The sequence below is a fragment of the Sinocyclocheilus anshuiensis genome, unplaced genomic scaffold, assembly GCF_001515605.1.
Source record: "Sinocyclocheilus anshuiensis isolate Anshui unplaced genomic scaffold, SAMN03320099.WGS_v1.1 scaffold43, whole genome shotgun sequence".
In the NCBI taxonomy this organism is placed as follows: Eukaryota; Metazoa; Chordata; class Actinopteri; order Cypriniformes; family Cyprinidae; genus Sinocyclocheilus; species Sinocyclocheilus anshuiensis.
The window spans coordinates 708,863-729,913 of record NW_015549580.1 but is presented as its reverse complement, the minus strand read 5'-3'; the positions used below and the strand labels follow the sequence as shown (position 1 = coordinate 729,913).

The 21,051-nt window shown below is 35.8% G+C and overlaps 4 protein-coding genes and 1 long non-coding RNA gene across 6 annotated transcripts in view; 4 read left to right on the top strand and 1 right to left on the bottom strand.

Annotated features, from left to right (window-relative positions):
• The first annotated feature begins 590 nt into the window (after positions 1–590).
• On the top strand, positions 591–2,283 carry LOC107657594 (serum paraoxonase/arylesterase 2-like). The gene is made up of 5 exons (XM_016445752.1): positions 591–861; positions 1,139–1,194; positions 1,470–1,635; positions 1,830–1,956; positions 2,043–2,283. The coding sequence occupies exons 1-5, from the start codon at positions 768–770 to the stop codon at positions 2,281–2,283; spliced, it is 684 nt and encodes a 227-aa protein (XP_016301238.1). The 5' UTR covers positions 591–767.
• A 90-nt stretch (positions 2,284–2,373) lies between these two features.
• LOC107657665 (uncharacterized) lies at positions 2,374–4,297 on the top strand. The gene is made up of 3 exons (XR_001630709.1): positions 2,374–2,442; positions 3,832–3,930; positions 4,118–4,297. It is a non-coding gene; the product is annotated as an uncharacterized LOC107657665 (long non-coding RNA).
• Positions 4,298–5,349: 1,052 nt separating this feature from the next.
• LOC107657661 (serum paraoxonase/arylesterase 2-like) lies at positions 5,350–9,029 on the top strand. The gene is made up of 9 exons (XM_016445825.1): positions 5,350–5,630; positions 5,835–5,905; positions 6,012–6,064; positions 6,467–6,632; positions 6,970–7,096; positions 7,996–8,196; positions 8,313–8,394; positions 8,553–8,681; positions 8,834–9,029. The coding sequence occupies exons 1-9, from the start codon at positions 5,554–5,556 to the stop codon at positions 8,993–8,995; spliced, it is 1,068 nt and encodes a 355-aa protein (XP_016301311.1). The 5' UTR covers positions 5,350–5,553; the 3' UTR covers positions 8,996–9,029.
• Positions 9,030–10,029: 1,000 nt separating this feature from the next.
• Positions 10,030–21,051, bottom strand: part of LOC107657593 (engulfment and cell motility protein 1-like) — a 20,118-nt gene continuing 9,096 nt past the window's right edge. The window contains exons 2-7 of the mRNA XM_016445751.1: positions 15,532–15,612; positions 13,735–13,847; positions 12,815–12,922; positions 12,498–12,577; positions 10,879–10,956; positions 10,030–10,615 (exon numbers count right to left, since the gene is read on the bottom strand). Of these exons, the coding sequence (XP_016301237.1) occupies positions 10,403–10,615; positions 10,879–10,956; positions 12,498–12,577; positions 12,815–12,922; positions 13,735–13,847; positions 15,532–15,612 (673 nt within the window). The 3' untranslated portion in view covers positions 10,030–10,402. The remainder of the gene's footprint in view (positions 10,616–10,878; positions 10,957–12,497; positions 12,578–12,814; positions 12,923–13,734; positions 13,848–15,531; positions 15,613–21,051) is intronic.
• Positions 12,320–21,051, top strand: part of fxyd6l (FXYD domain containing ion transport regulator 6 like) — a 32,528-nt gene continuing 23,796 nt past the window's right edge. Inside the window, exon 1 of one of the 2 annotated variants that reach the window (XM_016445828.1) lies at positions 12,320–12,460. The gene's annotated coding sequence lies outside the window, so the exon portion shown is untranslated. The remainder of the gene's footprint in view (positions 12,461–21,051) is intronic. The other variant, XM_016445835.1, reaches the window with a different exon arrangement.

The window sequence follows — 21,051 nt, the reverse complement described above, 5'->3', positions numbered from 1 at the left end:
ATAAAAAATAATAAAATAAAATAAATACATCGCGCATAATGAGCAGACATGGCAACACTGAAGGGTTAATAGAGTAGATAGATTTAATAGTTTCAGACAGTATGGGTAAGTTAACAGTAGCTTGCTGCTTGCTGTTGCAGCTCTTGCAGTTTTGATCGGAGAAAGTGTCATTACATTAAGGTTGGTTTCTATCCATACGTCACTCCCGGATAATCGAAAATGGGCAAAGAGGCGGGAGCTGGGAGCTGGTTGCTGCCCACCTAGCTCGACGGTGGTGACAGCAGCAGCAATCCACCTGTCACTCAAGTGGCCGCGCCCTTAATTATACAGAACATTAAGGCTTAATATAATTTAAACGGATGAGTTATAAAAAAAAATCACCCCCCTCACAGTCATGAAGGGCAAAATTAGCTATATAGATCAAAATCATTTTTTTAACCAGGCTATAAATGTTTTTTTCTGCTGTAAAATTGGGCATTTTAACATGGGGAGTCTATGGGATTGACTCCTGTTTGCAGCCAGCCTCTAGCGGCCAGTTGACGAATTACAGTTTAAATCACTTCCGTGTTGGCTTCACGAGAGCGGGAGGTTGCAGCTTGGTCCTATCGTATTTATATAACGATGACCTGCGATTACTGTTGCCTGAATACAAAAAATTTTTTATTTGACTGCACGTTGTTCTGATCTTTGCTGCTACTTACTGACATGATAGTTGGTGTTTACATAATTACTGCACATGACAATAATCATAGCAATATTTATTATATATGTCGTTTTGTCTTCTCCACAGGCATTTATCACTTTCTTACAGAGAACTTACCCAGAACTACCTTCCTAACTGTCTCCATATAGAGGGCATACGTAAGTAAACAGAGATTTTTTTCTGGTAACGTGTCGGTTTGCTGGACTGAATTTACTAGCTTGGGCCTAATGCAGTGTTACTTATTCAATTATAAATGTTAGGTTCATGTAAAATAATGTTTTATTGGTGTACGTTTTGAAGTGTTTTGCTTTTATACTTTTTTTCTGTGAGTAAAGAGCATTTTTGTAATACATTTGAAGAAGCATATGTGTGTTTCTGACACTGCAAATGTGGATGTTGTGGAGAACTGTCGTGTGTTATTTTGGTTTTAAACAGAATATGGGGCTGAAGATATCACCATACTTAAAGATGGATTGGCCTTTCTGAGCACTGTATGTCATAGACAGCAAAATCATTACTGAGTATTGATTTGTTATTCATGTATACAGGGTTTCCAGAATGAAAATAGTCATTTTATTTTGTAATTTTGTAAATTGTAATTTTGACTAGAACTGATGATGATGCACCCATTTAATCTCACGTTAGCGACAGTCATTTTTACTAAAAGCGCATGATTGTTGAAGTACATAGATGCTAAATTTTATTAAATGAATTTGACTGTTTATGCAACTATATTTTGAAATATGTTCAAATTAATTAAACACAGGGCTTGAAATATCCAGGTTTACCATCCTATTCAGATGACCCTGGAAAGATTTATACCCTGAATCTGTTCAATTCTGATCTGAAAATTAAAGCACTGAACATCAAGGGAGACTTTGACAAAGACTCTTTTAATCTACATGGAATCAGTGTGTACACGGATGAAAAAGGTTTGGCATTTTTATTCAGTAAATGTATACATAAACAAGAAAAGTTGCATTTCTTATTGAATTGTCTATACTTATATTGATATTACATAATTTATAATACCTACACACATAAGAAGTAGTTATTGTGAAATGTTAAAACTATATTATATATCGTGATAGAACCTAATCGTGTATAAATTCTTCTCTCTCTACAGATGGTGCCGTATACCTGTTTGTTGTTAATCACCCTCAAGCCAACAGTCAAGTGGAGATTTTCCGATTTGTTGAGGATGAAAATGCTCTTCAATACATCAGTACCATCAGGCATGAACTCCTGCACAAGTATGTGCTCCTTTAAACCACAATATTGCTATAATGTACCCTAAACCTAAAGTATAAATTCCAGTTTATTTATTTGCATTTGTTAGTGTAAATGATATAGTAGCTGTGGGGACCGAAAGCTTTTATGCCACCAATGACCATTACTTCACTAATGAGATTCTCAAGTTTGTGGAGCCGTTTCTGTCTTTGCCCAGGTGTAACATTGTCTACTACAGCCCTCAGACTGTGCAGGTTGTGGCAGGGGATTTCTTGATTGCCAACGGCGTAAACATCTCCCACGACAAAAGGCAAGTTTCAGAAAAAAATATCAAGATTTGCACAGCATAATGTAATATTATCAAATCATTTATTGTAGAATTATGTCATGTTTATTTGTTATTAATACAATTAACATGTCATTTCAGGCATTTGTATGTGGCAGATATTCTAAAGCACAAAATTGTTGTCTTGTAAATACAGAAAAACACTGTATTGTCTCATGTTAAGGTAAACACCAAACTACATAAATGTTCACACCTTATTTTATCCCAAACAGAATGTTTTTTTTTTTTTTGATTTATTAAAGTATAAAATTGACCTACTGGTAAGCCCCTCCCATCGAACTCAGATGAGCCAATGGCAGTTCAGTATCAGTTGCACAGGGACCGGAACTCTGACATCTTTAGGTTTCAGCGGCAGCGCCATAGAGAAACACTGGAAGATCCAAAGCTCTCATCGGTTTGATGGTGGTGTTTATGCTACAAAAATAGAAAAATGGTGTGCCTGGGTTACTTCAACACTGATTCAAGGTATCCTGAGAGGATGGGCAATGGAATTTATTTTATTCCATTTCCTAAATCCAAAAATGTCCCTAAGCATTCAACAATCCTAATGAAGACGAAAACATTCATTTTCTGGTTGTCATACTCTCATTAAGTTACAATTTTCATGTGCTCAAGCAGAATGTTAATGTCATCTTGTGCTTCAGCAAGGTATCTCTGGCTAAAACTAGCTAACATTAATGTTAAAGTTAGCGAGTACATATAACGTACCACCAACCTAAATAGCTAACTGTTCTCACATCATGTACGGTGAACGTGGAACAACATTCCAATCAACCAATCAACCAATCAGAATCGAGGGATACGTTTTCCAAGAAATGTCAGTTTTAGGCTTACAATCAGGGTTAGATGCTTCTACACCCTTGTTATTCACCTATCATTTCCCTCTGATTTTAGGAATAAATTATGGGTAGGGTTATGTTTAGGGGTAGGTATTGGGTTAGGTCTATATTTTTGGACAGAAATGTTGATCCAGGATCAACAAAAGATGTTGATCCAGGAACATGTCTTACTTGGCAAAATCACGGCGACCCATCATGTACAGCTTAGGTCAAAAACACATAAACGAAGGTCTACATTTCAGTGCCACTCCATATTAAACTGGATAAATGTAAATTAATTTAATCTTACCCTTCGGTACATGAACAGTGTTGATCCTGGATGTTGTCATCTGCGATCGTGACGACCATAACATGAGGCTTCTCCCGCTTGCATTGTGATCTGTGAACCCTCGCTTCCAAATTTATACCCACAATATTTATTTTTAAATCTTTTATATATCCCTCTTGAATGGTGGTCCTTCTGTGTCCAAAATTTGTCAAAAACTTCTTGGGACAAGGTTTTCACACTGACACCTGTCAATGTGCAAGCAACTCCGTTTGTCAGAGTTCGCAACAGTAACTAAGGGGGGCGGGGCTAACCGATAGGTCAATTGTAAGTTGTGTTGGCTTCAAATGCAACAAACATGAAACAATTTAGTAGTCTTTTAGTTAGTAGAACCATCTACTCTGTCTACTATTGTTAAAAATACTGCATGTTAATTTTTCTTACCCAGGAGGTTGATGTGGGGTCACTGTATGACAACATTGAGGTGGACCATGAATCTGGAGATCTATGATTGGGCTGCCACCCAAATGATCCACCTGGTTCTGAGGTGTGTGAGTATGTGTATTGTGTAGTGTTTACTGTTTAGTGCCCATGCTCAAATATGATGAGCTGTCGTGTTTGAGTCTGGCTCTCAACATGTTCTAATCTCGTATCCTTTCTCTTCTCACTATTTCCTGTCTACTCCCAGCTTTCTCTGGGTTACAAATCTATAATATAACCTTGTTCTCCTGTAGGTTATCAGGATTGAGAACATGCTATCGGAAAAGCCCCAGGTGACTCAGGTATATGCAGATGATGGCAGTGTGATCATTGCTTCCTCAGTGGCAACCCCATATGTAGGAAAGCTGCTCATTGGAACAGTATATCAGAAAGCTCTGATATGTGACCATAATTTGTGAATATACTCACTTACGGGGAAGAATAAATATTGACTCAAGTGTTTGAAAGAATTGAGTCTGAATAGAGTAATTTCAAAGGCAACAGGGTATGGTCAAATGTGAAAAATCATTCCACATGATATAAATTTGGCTTAACACAGACTAATTGGGTTACAAACTACAATCTACTAGATATGCGAACTTTAAGTTAAACAAGTAAAACTTGACTTACCATATGTTTTCAGTATCTGTCTGACACTTGATTTTATTTCTTGAGTTGATTGTGGTAAAAAAAAAATATTTTATCAATTTATGATGTACATGCAACACAAATTAACATTTACCAACACACTCTCATTGAACTTAGCTACCAATTAACGAAAATGTATAATAGTTAGGCTTCTTATTGATATGAATTTGTATGTCATTTTATTTTACGTTTTCGTACAATTTGCTTATGCCCCACTGACAGTTAGGTTCAGGGGTGGACCTTCATGCTAAGGCATAGGCCTACTTAAAAAAAAAAATCTTGCGTTTCCATACAAATCACATTGTACGAATTCTTATATAACAGTCACCTTGTAAAATAGCTACGTTTTCTCAGACTGGGTTGATACCATATTCTGAACGAACCTTACAATCCAGTCACGTTAATCACATTTTGACTTGTTTGATAGTAACAGAAAAAAAGCTGTGACTCAACTAACATAAGCACAACTGCCTATTCAGATAAATAAAAAGCTATATGATTTCATTTTAAGATTTCTCTTTTCAAAAACCATTTTCCAAGCACAAGAAGTCTAGATATTTTGTCAAGATTTTGCAATCCCCGTGATTGACAGCTAGTGTAACTGCTGATCCATCATGAATAATAATAACACACTGTTGACACTCTCAAAACGTAATATAACGCAAATACTGCCATCTGTATATTGGCCAAACACCAAAAACATCAGAAAAATAGCATTGCATTCTGTAAAAAAATACCCGACGTCCCGTCTAGAGGTACAGGCACGCTACTTCTGGGTTAAATCCAAGGCGGGTATGGCACGGTGTTGCCAAGTCCGTGATTTACCCGCGCAATTGGGGTACTTCTACACTTTTACCGCAGGTTAAAGCGATCTCCCCGGAACGCGATTTCGACCGAAGGCACGACCGACAAAGGGGGAAACCGCGGGAAAAACGCGATTGGGCTAGTTTTGATTAGAAATCGGTCTGGTTTGATTTCGCAGACCTGGCAACCCTGACAACACTGATAAGGGTTAACGTTGTTTACGAGCGTTTCGGACATTATGGGCAAGTTAGCGATACTCTCGTTAGCTGTTATTTCTCTGGCAGCATTCATCGGAGAAAGGCTCGTTGCACTTAGGTTGGTCGATATTTCCAGTCGCGTTTATATAACGATTGCTTCTTTGCATGTTAAGCTTTTCAATTGCAATAAAGGCTTTCTTTGTCTAAACGCTGTTCTGACCTTTGCTGCTAACGTTCCTTTTTTTTACGAGTGCAAACTTTTAAACACTCAAGCGAAAGATAATAAATGTTTAAATTTGTTTAATTGCAATCCTTTCCACAGGCATTTATCACTTTCCTCCAGAGAACTAACACAAAACTACCTTCCTAACTGTCACATAATAGAGGGCATAGGTAAGTTATATACAGTTTAGACTGGTCTGTTTTAAATGTAGCGTGTTTATATGTTTCTAACACTTAAAATGAGGACGTTTTGATGTTATTTCCGTGTTTTCAACAGAGTATGGGGCTGAAGATATCACCATACTTGATGGATTGGCTTTTCTGAGCACTGTATGTCATGAATCTATCATTAAGCATTTTGATTAGTTAATCAGACAATACTTCATTATTAATCAAAAGGTGTGGGTATATTCCTGGATATATTCAAATTCTATTACCAACGTGCAGCATGAGGCTAGAGTTGAATCAATGCTAATGATGTCTGTTCAGCTGTTAAATTGCATATTAAGCCAGCAGCTAATTATACTAAGTATAATAGTGTAAATATTGGTAGATACTGTTTTCATCAATTGTAAATCAATACAGAATCTTATTGTATTCATACAAAGTGTAAATAGAAGTGATACTAAGGGTAAATTGTCTGAGCAGTGGTGGACAGTGTGAGTGCAAAGAGCCTTTTGCACTTGTTGTAAACAGACGCTGTTCCAATGAATTATGATTAATTAAACACAGGGCTTGAAGTATCCAGGCTTACCGTCCTATTCAGATGACCCTGGAAAGATCTACTCCCTGAATCTGTTGGATTCTGATCTGAAAATTAAAGCACTGAACATCAAGGGTCAGTTTGACAAGGGCTCTTTTAATCCACATGGAATCAGTGTGTACACCGATGTAAAAGGTTTGCCATTTTTATTAAATAAATACATTTCTAGCGTTAATCTGGGTTGCATGCAGTTTAGTTGTGATTCCTCATATATTTAAATGTACACTATGGAATGTAGACACTTTTGAATGTATGAATGGGTTTTGTAGTAATATGGTTTTGTATAATGTACTGTACAATACCTACACAAATAGTTTATTTTGTGAAATGTTAAAACTACATAGTAAGGAAAACTAGCCACCTAGTGGTCAAAAAACGTTTAACAATTTGTCAATTTGATCTTCACTTTTAAACCCTATAGGTATACCTTTGATTGAAGTCTAATCGTTTATGAATTATTTTCTTACTACAGATGGTGCCATATATCTGTTTGTTGTTAATCATCCTCAAGGCAAAAGCCAAGTGGAGATTTTCCGATTTGTTGAGGATGAAAATGCTCTTCAATACATCAGGACCATCAGGCATGAACTCCTGCACAAGTATGTGCTTCTTTAAACACAATGGGCCTCATTCATGAAACTTGCGTAAATATATGAGTAAATTGAGTAATTTGCTCGTGAAACAGACCTTCCCGAAACAAAAATAAGGATTTCAACATGTCCTCTCAAAAGCGAATGAAAAAGAAAAATTTCTCAGATGCAGAAATTGAAGTTTTGTTATCGGAAGTACATTCAAAATGCAGCATTTTATTTTTAAGCGAACATAGTGGAGTATCAGGTCCTAAAAAAAAGGAAGCTTGGCTGCACATTACAGATGCTGTTAATGCAGTTTCATCTGTTAATCAACCAGTCATTATCTCTGCAAGTTTCTGCCAAATCTAGCAATAGCGCTATATCAGCCATAGGAAATGTTTATTGTTATGCCTCATTCCGGCCATTTTATAGAAAACCATTTCCGTAATAATTAAGAGACTAATTGGTACATCCCTAACAAAAGTAGCTAATTAATTATTTGATAAAAGTGTTAAATTTGCAGATTATATTACTGCTGTTCATAATAGGCCTAATAGTAAAAAGGAAAGCGCAGTATACTGTGAATAATTACTGTATATTATTTTATCAAAATGCTGCGTGATAAATACGTGATTATATAAGGTAAATAGTTTTATAAACATGCAGCACCATCAATGAGCAAAACGTTCGGATGATTTACAACCCATTTACGCGGGGCTGGGAGCAGGTGTACATTCTTTGTGTACCAACTAACATTTGTAAAATACAAACACTTTCATGAATCCCAAAATTTACGTCAGAACAGCTTTACGAACGATTTACACAAAAATTCGTTCTGTTCGTGTTTCATGAATGAGGCCCAATGTTTTTGCAACCCTAAACCTAATCAGAAATTAAATTCCTGTTTATTTATTTGCATTTGTTAGTGTAAATGATATAGTAGCTGTGGGGACCGAAAGCTTTTATGCCACCAATGACCATTACTTCACTAATGAGATTCTCAAGGTTATGGAGCCACTTCTGTCTTTGTCCTGGTGTGACGTTGTCTACTACACCCCTCAGACTGTGCAGGTTGTGGCAGGGGGCTTTCCATCTGCCAACGGCATAAATATCTCCCCCGATAAAAGGCAAGTTTCAGAAAAAGTCAAGAATTTTTATTGATGAAAGCATAGTGTAATGTAATATTATCAGTGCATTTCTCATGTCCTCTTGTTGTTAATACAAGTAACTTAATTTATTTCAGGCATTTGTATGTGTCAGATATCCTGAAGCACAAAATTAGTGTCATGGAAATACAGAAAAACACTGTATTGTCTCATGTAAAGGTAAACACAAAACTTGATATTTGTATCCCATATTGAACATTTGAGTTACGTTAGCTTTAAACAACCATGAAAGCACATTATGACAGTTTTTTTAGGAGAACACACTGCTGATTTGTTAATATTGTTAATGTAACTGCATGTTAATTTTTCCTACCCAGGAGGTTGATGTGGGGTCACTGTGTGACAACATTGAGGTGGACCGTGAATCTGGAGATCTGTGGCTGGGCTGCCACCCAAATGGTCTCAAATTCATGCTTAGTGATCCGAATGATCCGCCAGGCTCTGAGGTGTGTGCGTGTTTGGCAGCAAATAGATTTTTAGTAAAGAATGTGATCATTGTATTTATTGGCAAATTGATATTCATATTTTTTCTTTATTATTTACTGTTTGCTCTCAGTTGTAAAACAGTAAAAATCAATAATTCCTTGTTCTCCTGTAGGTTATCAGGATTGAGAACATCCTGTCTGAAAAGCCCCAGGTGACTCAGGTATATTCAGATGATGGCAGTGTGATCATTGCTTCCTCAGTGGCAACCCCATATGGAGGAAAGCTGCTCATTGGAACTGTTTATCAGAAAGCTCTAATATGTGACCTTAAATAGTGAATATAAATAAATATTTGACTTGGATAGGGCATATAATTTCAGATATTGTCTTTTTCCAACAAACAAATGAAAGACTAGACATGCTAATTATATTTGGGTTGTTGATCTTTAAAATGTCAATTAGTGTCAACATTGTTCTGCGGTGACATGCTATGCTTCAATTTAAAAGGTTTTAAACTAAAGTTTTAAAATCATGTAATGATTTTACATTCCATTTGGGTGGAGTGAAACTTATAGTTTTAGTTAACTTATGACTTGATTTTACAATGTCCTATAACTTTGTAACACGACATATTTTAATAGTATATGATGTCAGTGAAAACAAACAATTTATGATAATATATGAGTGAACTTTAAAAGCAATATTCCTTCAAGCTGATAGTTTGATAGTAACAGATAATACTGGAATTAATGTGTTGCAACTATGATAAGCTTAATGGTCTCTTTGGGTAGATAAAATGCACTAGGATGTGTCCGAAGTGTTTTGGATGTCTATTCCTCATGTTGTGTTCTGGTCGTTTTGACCCGGGGAGGTTTTTTCTTTTTCCTGAAAATGCTAGTTAAGGTTATCTCATTGGAATGAGATACTTTCTCACACAGGGTATAACCATTTGGAAAAAAGAAAAAGGCTGGTCAGGAACTCCAAATTAGATAAAGGATTTTCAGCACAGCATAAAGGTTAAATGTTTTGTTTTAAGGACCATTGATAAGACCAAGAATTGTACGAGAATTGTACAAGTATGAATGATACTAGTGTGGAGTTTTTGAGCAACTCAGAATATAATATGATGCAAACTGTATATTGGGGAACAGGAAGGCAGTGTGGTTGTCATTATGTTTTGGAAGAGAAGGGGCATCCAACTAAGCAAACCAAAGGCCTTTTTATCTTAAAGGCTAAAATAATTTGTGTTAATTGGAAATAATTAGAAATAATTTATTAAGTGGCACTTTAATGATGTTGAGTGTGATTTAGTTGACTTGATTACTCTGAAATCATCCTTCTGTCCAATGACTAGCACATTTATTTGAAACAGTCATGTGAGTTCAGTGTATGTGTTCATGACTTAATGTAGCTTCTGAATTGTATTTTAATCCATGCTCCGTATTTTATGTAGATATGCACTTTACTTACACAAAAGGGTTGCATGATACCAAGTTGAATGTTCATTAAAACTGATGACTGAAAAGAATGTTACTGTGAGTTTTTCCTCTTTGCAGAACAGTAAAGTCATGAGAGGCATTCAATGAGCATCACATCATAGTCACAATCTAGAGGAAAATGTATGATTTGAACATTGTTCTGTCCATACGAGAGGAAAGTGAGGAAACACAAATACCAAAAAGAGAAAAAGTGAGCACTCTTTACAGCTGATTTTCAGCACGAGTAAGGACTTTATTCCAGTCTCAAGTGTGCTTTTGGCTAAAATCGTAAACAAAGTCATAAGTGCTGGGCTCTTTGGGAACAGGAGGCGGGACGTCAGGAATCTGAATGTTTTCGAGGTCCAAGAGGCGAAGTTTCAGCTCAGTAGTAACCAGAGTGTCCATATCTGATTTTGTGAGCTCACTTGTCATCTCTTTTCCCAAAAGAGCATTCAAGCCATCAGTCCAAATGCAGTACTAGTGAAAAAAATGGTGTATATAATAGAGTATTATTAAGGATTATGCATGAATTCAAGTAGCGCTTGAGTGATATATCAGAGTATTAAAAATACTTTTAATAATGGCTTTGATGTCTACATGATTAGGTGATATTATCTTATGAAAAACAAAGGTTCTTTATCTTTCCACGAGACCAAAATACATTTTATATGTAATGTAAAATGTCGACTGTCGATGTAAAATGTCGACTGTCCTCGCCTTGTATGCTGTGATATACTCACTTTATGCTTGTCCGGAGCAATGAAGTTCAGATATTCATCAGAGTTATGAAGAATGGAAAAAGACAGCTCCAGCAGCTCCTGAAAAGCAGAGGAAGAATAATCTGCATGCCCAAAGTACCTGACCTCGCTTCCTCTCCCACAACTTCCATTTGCACTTTACTACAGGTGCCTTTGCACAACAGGTGGCTTCTGTCACCGCTACACCCTCCTCAGCTGGAGCGTCGAGTTTCCAACAAGGACAACGTAGAACTGTAAAATGCTGATACTGATCAAGCTATAAAAATAAGATGTAAGAGAAGAATGTCCCTTCAATTATTACAAATTTATAGGCAAATGTAAATCTTTCACATAAATAATAATGACACAAAAACGTGCATCATTTCAAAAAGGACAGCAGACGTTCCTGGAAAAAACAGTAGCCCCTCGCTGCAGAACGAAGGGGTTGGATCCACATCTAGGGGGTGGAGATGGGTAGGTTTAGGGGTGGAGATGGGTGGGTTTAGGTATATGTAAGGTGGGAGGAGTTGGATCTGGATCTTGTGTTCTGCAGTGAGGACCATCTCGAAAATAAAGCGTGTTGATTTATTCACCGCTCTGCTCAGTTAAGCATTCGTCAGACTAATTCAAACGCGTTAATCATCTTTTTGAACTTTTCATTAAAATAACCGGTTCATTATTTAGGCGATTTATTCGAGAATTCAACAACAGTAGTTAGGTGGGTTGTATACTTTTGATTCAATGAAAAGAACCTATTAATATGAGTCATTTGTTCGTGAATCGGTCTAGGCTGATCACGTTGTTGTTATTGCGTGCGGTCCGTGCACTCAGAAGTTATTTCGCGGTAAGCGTTTTTTTTTTTTTTTTGTATTGCAATGAAGCAAACTGAAAACTCAAACAATTCATGTAAATTTCTTTGGCCGTAAATTATTATTATTATTTTTTTAATTAGCCTATATACAGTAGGTGTGTCGGCTGGCTCTTCTAATGCCCTGAATATGGCAGGTTTGTCATCAATACATAAACATCCACACATAATGCATCCACAGCACTTTAGTCATACGTTACGTTGAAGGTACCCTAGTGTGTGTGTCTGTGTGTGTTGTGTGTGCAAATATAACCTAGCCTACCTACAACAGTGTTATCTCATGTCATTATGCCTACTGTTTGCTTTGACTATAAACAATAGCTAACTCAGCTTTAACTATAAACAATATATTTTTCTTTTTTGAAAGTCCAGAAAGACACCTTTTGACATGGATGGTCAATAAGAGAGTAAGGGGCCATTCATATAGAACACGTTTTTACCTTGTTTACTCCATTAGTCCTTTATCCACATCTAACCACTAGATGGCGTCATTTGGACTTAATTGGCATTGCTGGATTAATTTCTAATTGTTTTCAGATGTTGATGTGTCTGAAGCCACCATTGTACTCTTGCATTGTTCTGCCTATAGTTTTTTTTTTAACTAGTTATCATCTTGAGTTGAAGCTTGTAATTTGTCTCTGCAACATTCTTCAGTAAAATCAGCCTGCCTTGCGTGCTCTGAGTTTGGATCCACTACACCTAGTCCTGTCCTGTCTGGTGAGATTAGTTGCCTATTGCAATAATTAATTCTTACCTTATTCTTAAGTGCTCCTTTCTCCCTCATGTGTGGGCAGTCTTTACCCATAACCACTGCTTTGATATCTGCTACTGTCACTGGACGTAGAAGAAATGTTATGTAGAGTTAGAACATTTAGAACAGTAGAAATGATATTCTATTTTACTATGATTGTCTAAAATGAGCATGTTTAGCGCTAGTCCGACTCAAGCTTGTGGGTCAATATGATGTCAACAATCAACGTGATGAATAATACAAGTCATTATAGATTAAAAAAAAGACAGTAATTTTCATTTACAACTATGTCAATTATAATCAAGAATTGTGTTGCTCACCTTTCTCCTGGAGAGAGTCGTGTGATATTTGTCCTTGTGAGAATTCCTCTATATCTCCATAGTGTAACACTTTGTGGTTTGGTGACAGATGGCAATACCAGAATTTGTCTAGAGGAGATGATGGGAGATAGATACAGATAAGAATATGCATGTTATGTACTGTGCAAGTTGTTGTTTGGCTGTTTTCTTGCAACTTGCTTTTTACTGTCCTCATAATGATCCATTCCAATTAGATTTTATAGTTTTATTTTTTTCCACTAGCACGTCAACAGCACTGTAAATGAAAATCAGATTTTAATTAAAGCAGCAGTGACCTGAGAAAATCACTTTTGATTAAAAGCATCATTAAGTCTGTGCTTGTGACTAACTGGCTGCCCTTTCATGCTGAATACTTGATGAATATCTCATATCAGTAGGTTTGGAAATAAACATGAAGAAGTAAAGAGGGCACAATAATAATATTGATTTCTTTTCTTTCTTTTTTTTTTAGAGCGAGAGAGAGCATTTGCATGTGAGTCCCAAATACTGAATGAGATTATCCTTTTAATATAATGATATCTTTAAGTTGTGTTTTAATTTAATGCAATATCAAACAGACCAAGCATTAGGATAAAGTATACTCAGGGGAAACTATAGACTGTGATTCCCTATATTTGAGTAGATTATAAAAAAATGTGCATAATATGAATAGACATTAGGCTTAATAGGAAGAGTTTAAATACAGTATCCTCCTTTAACTTATATATATATATATATCAGATATCAATGAATTCGATGTGATGTTTTTGTTAGTGGTAGCTAAACATTACATCTATGCATCTGTGATCAGATACATCAAATTCTTTTTCTGAATCTGTGATGCATGAATAAGTTTACCTGTGCACATGTGATTGTATCCTGATTTTGAATGAGTAACTGACCTTGTCTGCGACGAGCACTGATCTTCCTGAAGCGTGTGCCCTCACACAGGCGGTTCAACCTCTGCTGTTTAATCAGCTCGATCACCTCTGGCTGGAGCTTTTCTCGTAGTTCTCTTTGGAAATTGAAATCAGACACATTACCTTGTACCAGCAACAAACCAGTGGCTCTTCATGCCATCATTAAGAATGCACTCTTTCTTTTAAAAATGTGAGAAGCAGCGGAATGAAAAAAGAAACCAAGGTTTTAAAACAAAATTTTAAAGTCACCATGAGATCAAATTGACAATTTGTATTTTTATGGAATATTGCAGTGTTTATTATAAATGATTTATCTGTGCAGTGTGCACATCTTTTTTTTTCTTTTACTCATGATTTCACAATTCTGAGTTTATATCTCACAATTCTGTTTTTGTTTCCAAGATTGTGAGACAAACTCAGAATTCAGATTTTTTTTCTCTGAACTGAGTTCAGTTTACATCTTAATTTTTTTTCTCCCACATCAGAATAAAAAAAAAAAATTTAAAAAGGTGATTGTGACTTAAGTTCTCACATTCTTGACTTTTTTTTCTTGCAATTGCGAGTTTATATCTCACAATTCTGACTTTTATTCTTGGAATTGTGAAAGAAACTTAGAATTATGAGGAAAAAGTCAAAATTGTGAGATTAAAAAGTCACACTTAAATTTATTTATTTATTTGTTTATTTATGTATTTATTTGTTGCAAAAATGGGCTTCCATACGTTTCATACTATACATAGGGCTGCATAATTTGGGGGGGAAAAATGTAAGGGCTGCACAATTTGGCTTGAATATCAATATGACTGTAAAATAATAATGATAATACATATTGTTGTGACTTTTCATCTCATTCTGACTGTTCTTACAATTCTGAGAATTGTGAGAATAATAATAATAATAATACATTATTATTATTATTATTAAAATAAAAAAATTCACTGTAAAATAAAATTGAGTATTTAAGAAAAAATATATATTTTTATATTACAGCTGTAAAATTACAATAATATTTTTGTCTTAATCTCTTTATTTCTCGTGTTTTTTTTCCACGATTTTTCTCATGGAAAAATTTTTTGACAGAAAACTGCCTGAAGCCCTTAAAGCTCTTTTGTTAAGCACTTCTTATTACATGTATGGGAGGATGGTTGGCACCTTATATGTTCCCCAATGCATATTTAGGCAACTGAAACTCAGAGCAGGTGTTGCTCCACACAAACTCCATCTCTGCGTTTACTATGAACCGAGCTGTTCCGAGACACTGGAAACACCTGCAGATCATGAGCCGCTCACGTGTAAGAACACAGTGCTGCGCTTCACTCTGAAGCATGCAGCGCATCTATTTCATTAAATTGCAGCCTTTGCGTTTTGATAATCGCACTGAGCCATATCACGATTTCCGTTTTTTGATTAATCGTGCAGCCCTAGATATACGTCACAATAAGGAAGACCATTGCAGCTTCCGTTTCATGCTGACTTTAAAAGTTGAATCTCTTAATGCGGCACAGCGTTTTATAAAAATGAAAAGCAGCATGAAGCAGAGTGGTGTTTTACAGAAAAAAATGTTTTTAAAGATCACAATGGAATGGAAAAAAAGTTTTTGGAATATGGTAGCTAGTCCATAAGTTAATGGCCAGCTCTCACCATAAGATGCATTAAGGAAAATTAATTAAGAACTAAACAAGAAACTGATGTCTGACAGGACAGTCAAAACCAGCAGTGTATTGCTTTATTTCTGAAGTCTGAATGTGTGGTTTCTAGACTGTAAGAGGATGTACTTACAGCATTGGGCGTGATTTGGGGTCATCCTGGCTCAACATCTCTGACACTTTGGGTGGCGTACCTTTTCTGTTTTTTCTCCGCCTGCAGAGGTGCAGACATAGTCATTCAAATAACTGAATCGACACATCTTTTTGCTTTGTTCTTGAAGTGATTTTCTTTGGCTTGATGGCCTGGAGGCTTCACCAGTTGTCATTCTAGTTTGCTGTTGAGAAGTGTTTTGTGAGTTATCAGGTGATTTGCTGTTGGCTACACTGCAGATTATTCAGTTTGAGTCTTCTCTTATATAATGCTTTATCTGTGTGGCTTAATGGAGTTTTTCTTTATCTCAGACCTTGCATGCGTTTGTGTGACCGTTGGGTACTGGCCTGGCACAGTACTGGGGAAACTGAGGAACTCTATGGGATTAAGGCCCTGTCAGTCTAATCTCCAACAGTGCTGTGACACAGTCAGAGCCTGGGGAGAAACATGCTGACATAGTGCACTGAAGAGAGTGGGCCAGCTAATGTTTGTAGAGAGGGACACATTGGTTATGGTTAGTTGCTCGGTTTCTGTGTGTTTTTGTCTTATTGCACTGTACAAAATGTTTCTATTATGTTACAGTATCTGTTTATTTCCATTTAAATTGTCACGATTTCTACTCAGTTCGAGATTTTCTTCATCAATAAGTAAATTCATGGTGGTCAAAAAAGTGCAATGCAGTTTTCATTCAAAGTTCTAACTTTCAACATTTTGATTTTTACACTTAAATTTAAAATGAAAAGTAAGTTTTATTCTTTATAGTGTATGAGACGATGCTTTCTTTTTAATGCAATTGACACTTAAGTGTGTACTTAAGCATTTGGATGGCACTCTGGAAATATATTTTAGTGACTCAAGAATCAGTATCTGAAAACATAAAACCTAAATATCTGTTTATTCTGGTATATCATGATATAGTTGAACTCTGATTAGAGTTAAAGGAGGGAAATATCCTTAGGCTGTCAATAAAACAAGACCAAGTAAACTAAAAAATGTGTCAAGTTGTAATATACTAAATATGCTGTGTAGAAAAATGTATATTAATATATACTTTGCTGGAAATGCAACAATACAGTAAATTAAATAAATGGCCCATTTTACATTTGTAAATATTCCATACAGAGTATGTCAGGATATTTTTCCTGTATAACACAGCTTAACAAAATTATATATTAATAATAATAAAATAATATATGTCCCTCGGGAAGTTACTTGAAAATTCTCAGCTAAGGTCTGTAGTGCTTATACTTATGTTTTTATTGCAAGATCATTTAATTGTTTGATCATAAGGATCAAGTAAGGCAATTTTTAATTGTATGATATAAAATATATAACATTTTAATATATGGCTACAGTTAGCTTTTTTTCCACAATGCTTCAGATTAGTTTCATTATTTTCATTAAAGACTATTGGAGACACGAGCTATAAATAGACTCCCTATACCAAAAAGCAGGGAGTCCTTAAATATGAATAATAATCAGAAGTTATGTTTATATTCCAAAACGCACGCGCGTGCACGCACACACACACACACACACACACAAAAGCAGATATAATTTAGGGGTTTGTATAGTAAAGCTCAGACCTGATCTATTTATATAATGGTATCCTTGCCCTGTGATGCATTACAAAAACATGAAATAAATGTACAATACTTTAGAATTATTATTATTATTATTAGAAATATTAATATTATTTGTTTACATTAACTCCATTCTAATCTGCTCTATATGATCATGCAGTGTTGCCAGTAACAAAACAATAACAAAACATCACCCAATCATTCAGTTCTTCGACTACTCATGTGATTCTCAGCTTACTGTGTCATTCAAAGGCTTGCTGTACTTACGTGTCACAGCCATGTCCAGTGTGTCAGTGCTGAAATTGCATGTGTATATCGAAAAGGACTGAACCATAAACACTGTTAGCTGGTCACAGTGTCAATAAGGCGAGAGTGAAGTAATGCAGGTAAAAGCAGATGGTCCTACAGCCAGAATAGTTCTCTCAAAAGGAGAAGATCCCCTCTGCTTGTAGGTACAGGACAAGAACGAGGACAAACAAAGTAGTACAACCCAGTGTAGTAATTTCCCATTGACTCCTCACTGAAAGAAAGACTCTGTTCTGAATCATAAGAACGCTGCTTTGCTTATGTTTATATGAGCGAACAGCATCGATTGGACAGATGCCTTGGTGGTGCCAGCCAATGAACAGCTGGCTGTGGTCACATGGGTAGATCACAGAGGGGAGAGCATGAGCAGGTTGGATGGGGGATGGGGGAGGACAGGACCAAAAAATTATGACTTGGACCGTCTGACTGAGGGCTTGTGCTGCTGTATATCAGGAGCACCGTCAGATACAAACGCCCATGATGAGAGTCTGTGACATTTATTGTGAAAAAGAAAAGGTGTGACACTGAGATCCAGTAGCATCGTTCTCCCTCAAAGCAAAAGCCAGGGGTGTAGTCATTAGAATTCTGTTGTCATGGAAACTGGTTCAGTGTGGCCTGTCGGGCTGGCGGCGGGACTATCTGTCTACCCCTGCCTTACACAATAAGAGCCTCGCAGCCTCTTCTTCTTATTGGCTCTTTCACTACTCTCCCATCTTCTCTTTTCTTGACATGCAGTACGTAAGCGATCTGGACAAGGCCACATCAGATCTGTGATTGGAGATGCTGTGATTCATGGACTGCTTCAAGTTCATTACATGTTGGTATGAGGGCAGATTAGAATGTTTTTGGTTAAGATAAAGGTTAGTCACCAGGTAGGGGTAAGCCATAGGGTTGGTTTGAATATAGAATTCAGTGTTTCTTTTCCTCTGCGTTTTATTATGCAGCCCTGTTTACGTTAAAGCATTTGATGGCGATACCAGAGACTTTCTGGCAGTTCACCTAAAAAGTGATAATTGTCATTTACTCACCCTCATGTTTTTCTAAACCTGTATGACTCACTTTCTTCTGTGGAACACAAAAGGAGATGTTAAGTAGTACGTTCACACTGCTCTTTTCCGTACACTGAAAACATACAATAATCAAGGGATGCATTTTGGGATCCAGAAATGACCAAAAAGCCTCAAAGTAGTCTATAAACCTCGTATGATATGCTCCAAATATTTTCAGATAACTTGGAATATAGCGTTTGGGTTGTATGGACTTTTAGGGTGCTTTTTTTGTCATTTTTAGGGCTTGATAGTTTGTTTAAACACTAGTGTAAAACGGTGACCACAGTTGATGTGAATGTTTCCCATAATCAGAGAATGATTCCTCTGTTTGATGAAAACTCCAATTGTTAAACAGAAAAAGGAAATGGTGCACAATTCGAGTTCTTTTTAAAGTGTAAAAAGAGGTTATTTCTATCATTTAAATTTCTCCAAAAAACTATGAAATCTAGATTTTCAAAGAGGTTGCAGAAACCACAAAGACTACTATATAATACTAGAAAGAAACACAAGAAGCATATAGGGGTTCACACAGTGACCAAACATATACACTACCATTCAAAAGTTTAAATGTTTTTTGACAGAAGTCTCGTGCTTCTTTATTTGATAAAAAATAAGCAAAATTGTCACATCAGTAATCTATAAATATTATTACAGTTTAAAGTAACTGTTTTCTATTTTAATTTATTTTAAAACATTTTATTATCATTAAATATTTTAATTTCAGCAGCAATTACTCCAGTCTTCAGTGTCACATAATCCTTCAGAAATCATTCTAATAGGCTGATTTGATCATTAAGAAACATTTATTATTGTCAATGTTGAAAACAGTTGTGGTGCTTAATTTATATTTTTTTGTCATTCTTTGAATTGAAGGTTCAAAAGAACAGCATTTATCTGAAATATAAATAGTTTGTAATGTCATTACTGTCACTTTTAATCAATTTAATGCATCCTTGTTGAATAATTAAAAAAAGAAAAATCTTACTAACCCCTGACTTTTGAATGGAAGTGTGTGTGTGTGTGTGTGTGTGTGTGTGTGTGTGTGTGTGTGCGCGCACATAAAGCAATAAACCTGTGTTTAAACAGGTTTTAAAAATCTATATCTAGTAAGAAGCATCACATCAAACTCTTTCACAATCTGAACGAGAGAATGCTAGATATGCCAAGCTGCTTCTTGCAGTCAAAGAAGGGGGGGAAAAACTCACCAATTTGCAGTGTGCTATACTGATGTATCTGCCCTATAGTTGCAGACATTTCTCTGCAGTGTCCGCATGTTTAATGTCCATAAGCCACCAGAGCTACTGTGTTTTTCCTTTCTTTGTTTGAATAAATGTCACAGCACTGCAACACAGGTGGTGGATTCAGTTCCTCAAAAAAAACAAAAACAGTCTGTTTCCATTTCAAGGCCACAATATTGTTCATGAGCACTTCTCCATAAGGACCTGAATTAAACTTGTCAATAAGGTTTTGAAATGGGACCACAAATAACCACAGAGATTTTGAGGTGCGCTAAACAGCAGAGCTCCACAGATTTATGTAAAGCTAGTGGTGAGTTTTAAACATTCAAGAAGTCCTCACAATAAATCGTATGCATTTAAAAAATATATAAATTCAACTTTTGATATCTGAATTTACTCATAGCAAATAAAACTAGTCAATAATACTTTTTAATATATATTTAATAGTCAAACTAGTATTCTATTTGTTGTAAGTAAAATGTTAGATTTTTCTGCACTAAACATGAGAATATGCACAGCATGATATTCATAACCCTGTATGAAGCAGTTCCAGTGTGTATACCAGTACAATTAAAAGGCTTCCAACAGACTATTTTGTAATGCCTGACCAGGTTAATCTTAAATGTGTTCTGAAAGATGTCACCTCTAATGTGATTAATGTAGGAAGCAGAAACACCATTGCAGCAGCTTTAATCAACTGGCCCTCCTAATGAGTAAGTCTCAAGACTCATAATAGGAACAATACTGAGCATTTATGTAAGGTGGGTTATGTAAGAATGCTGACATCTGCCAAACTGAGCATAGCTGACCACCTCCATCTCACATCTGTAAATTTCTACACAGGCCTATAATCATCCTTGCTTCAGATTTTGAAATCCTCACCCACATACAAAAGAATCTAAGTTTATAGACTTTTCTTCTTGTCATAGTGGTGATGGGATTGACTCGTGCTGGTTTCAGAGCTCAGTGAAATATTAATTCTTTACTTTGGCTTCTCTGCTGCCTAAGGGCCTCTGAATGTCTCATGTCGCTTTAAGGTCTTGTGGATTTCTTCAATAATTCAGACGTTTTGCAGGGATGCAGGCAGCAATTTCCCAGAAGAGATGCTAAGAATACTGTAAGGATTTGAGTGTTACACCATCTAGGGCTCTAAAAACTAAGCAAGTTACATATAATAAAAATAAAATAATAATAATTATTATTATTATTATTTATAAATGTATATAAATTAATACTTATACTAGTTTTCTTGTTTTATTTATTATTTTATTTATAAATGTAGATTAAAATAAATAATGTCTTAATAGTTTTTATTAATTACTACTA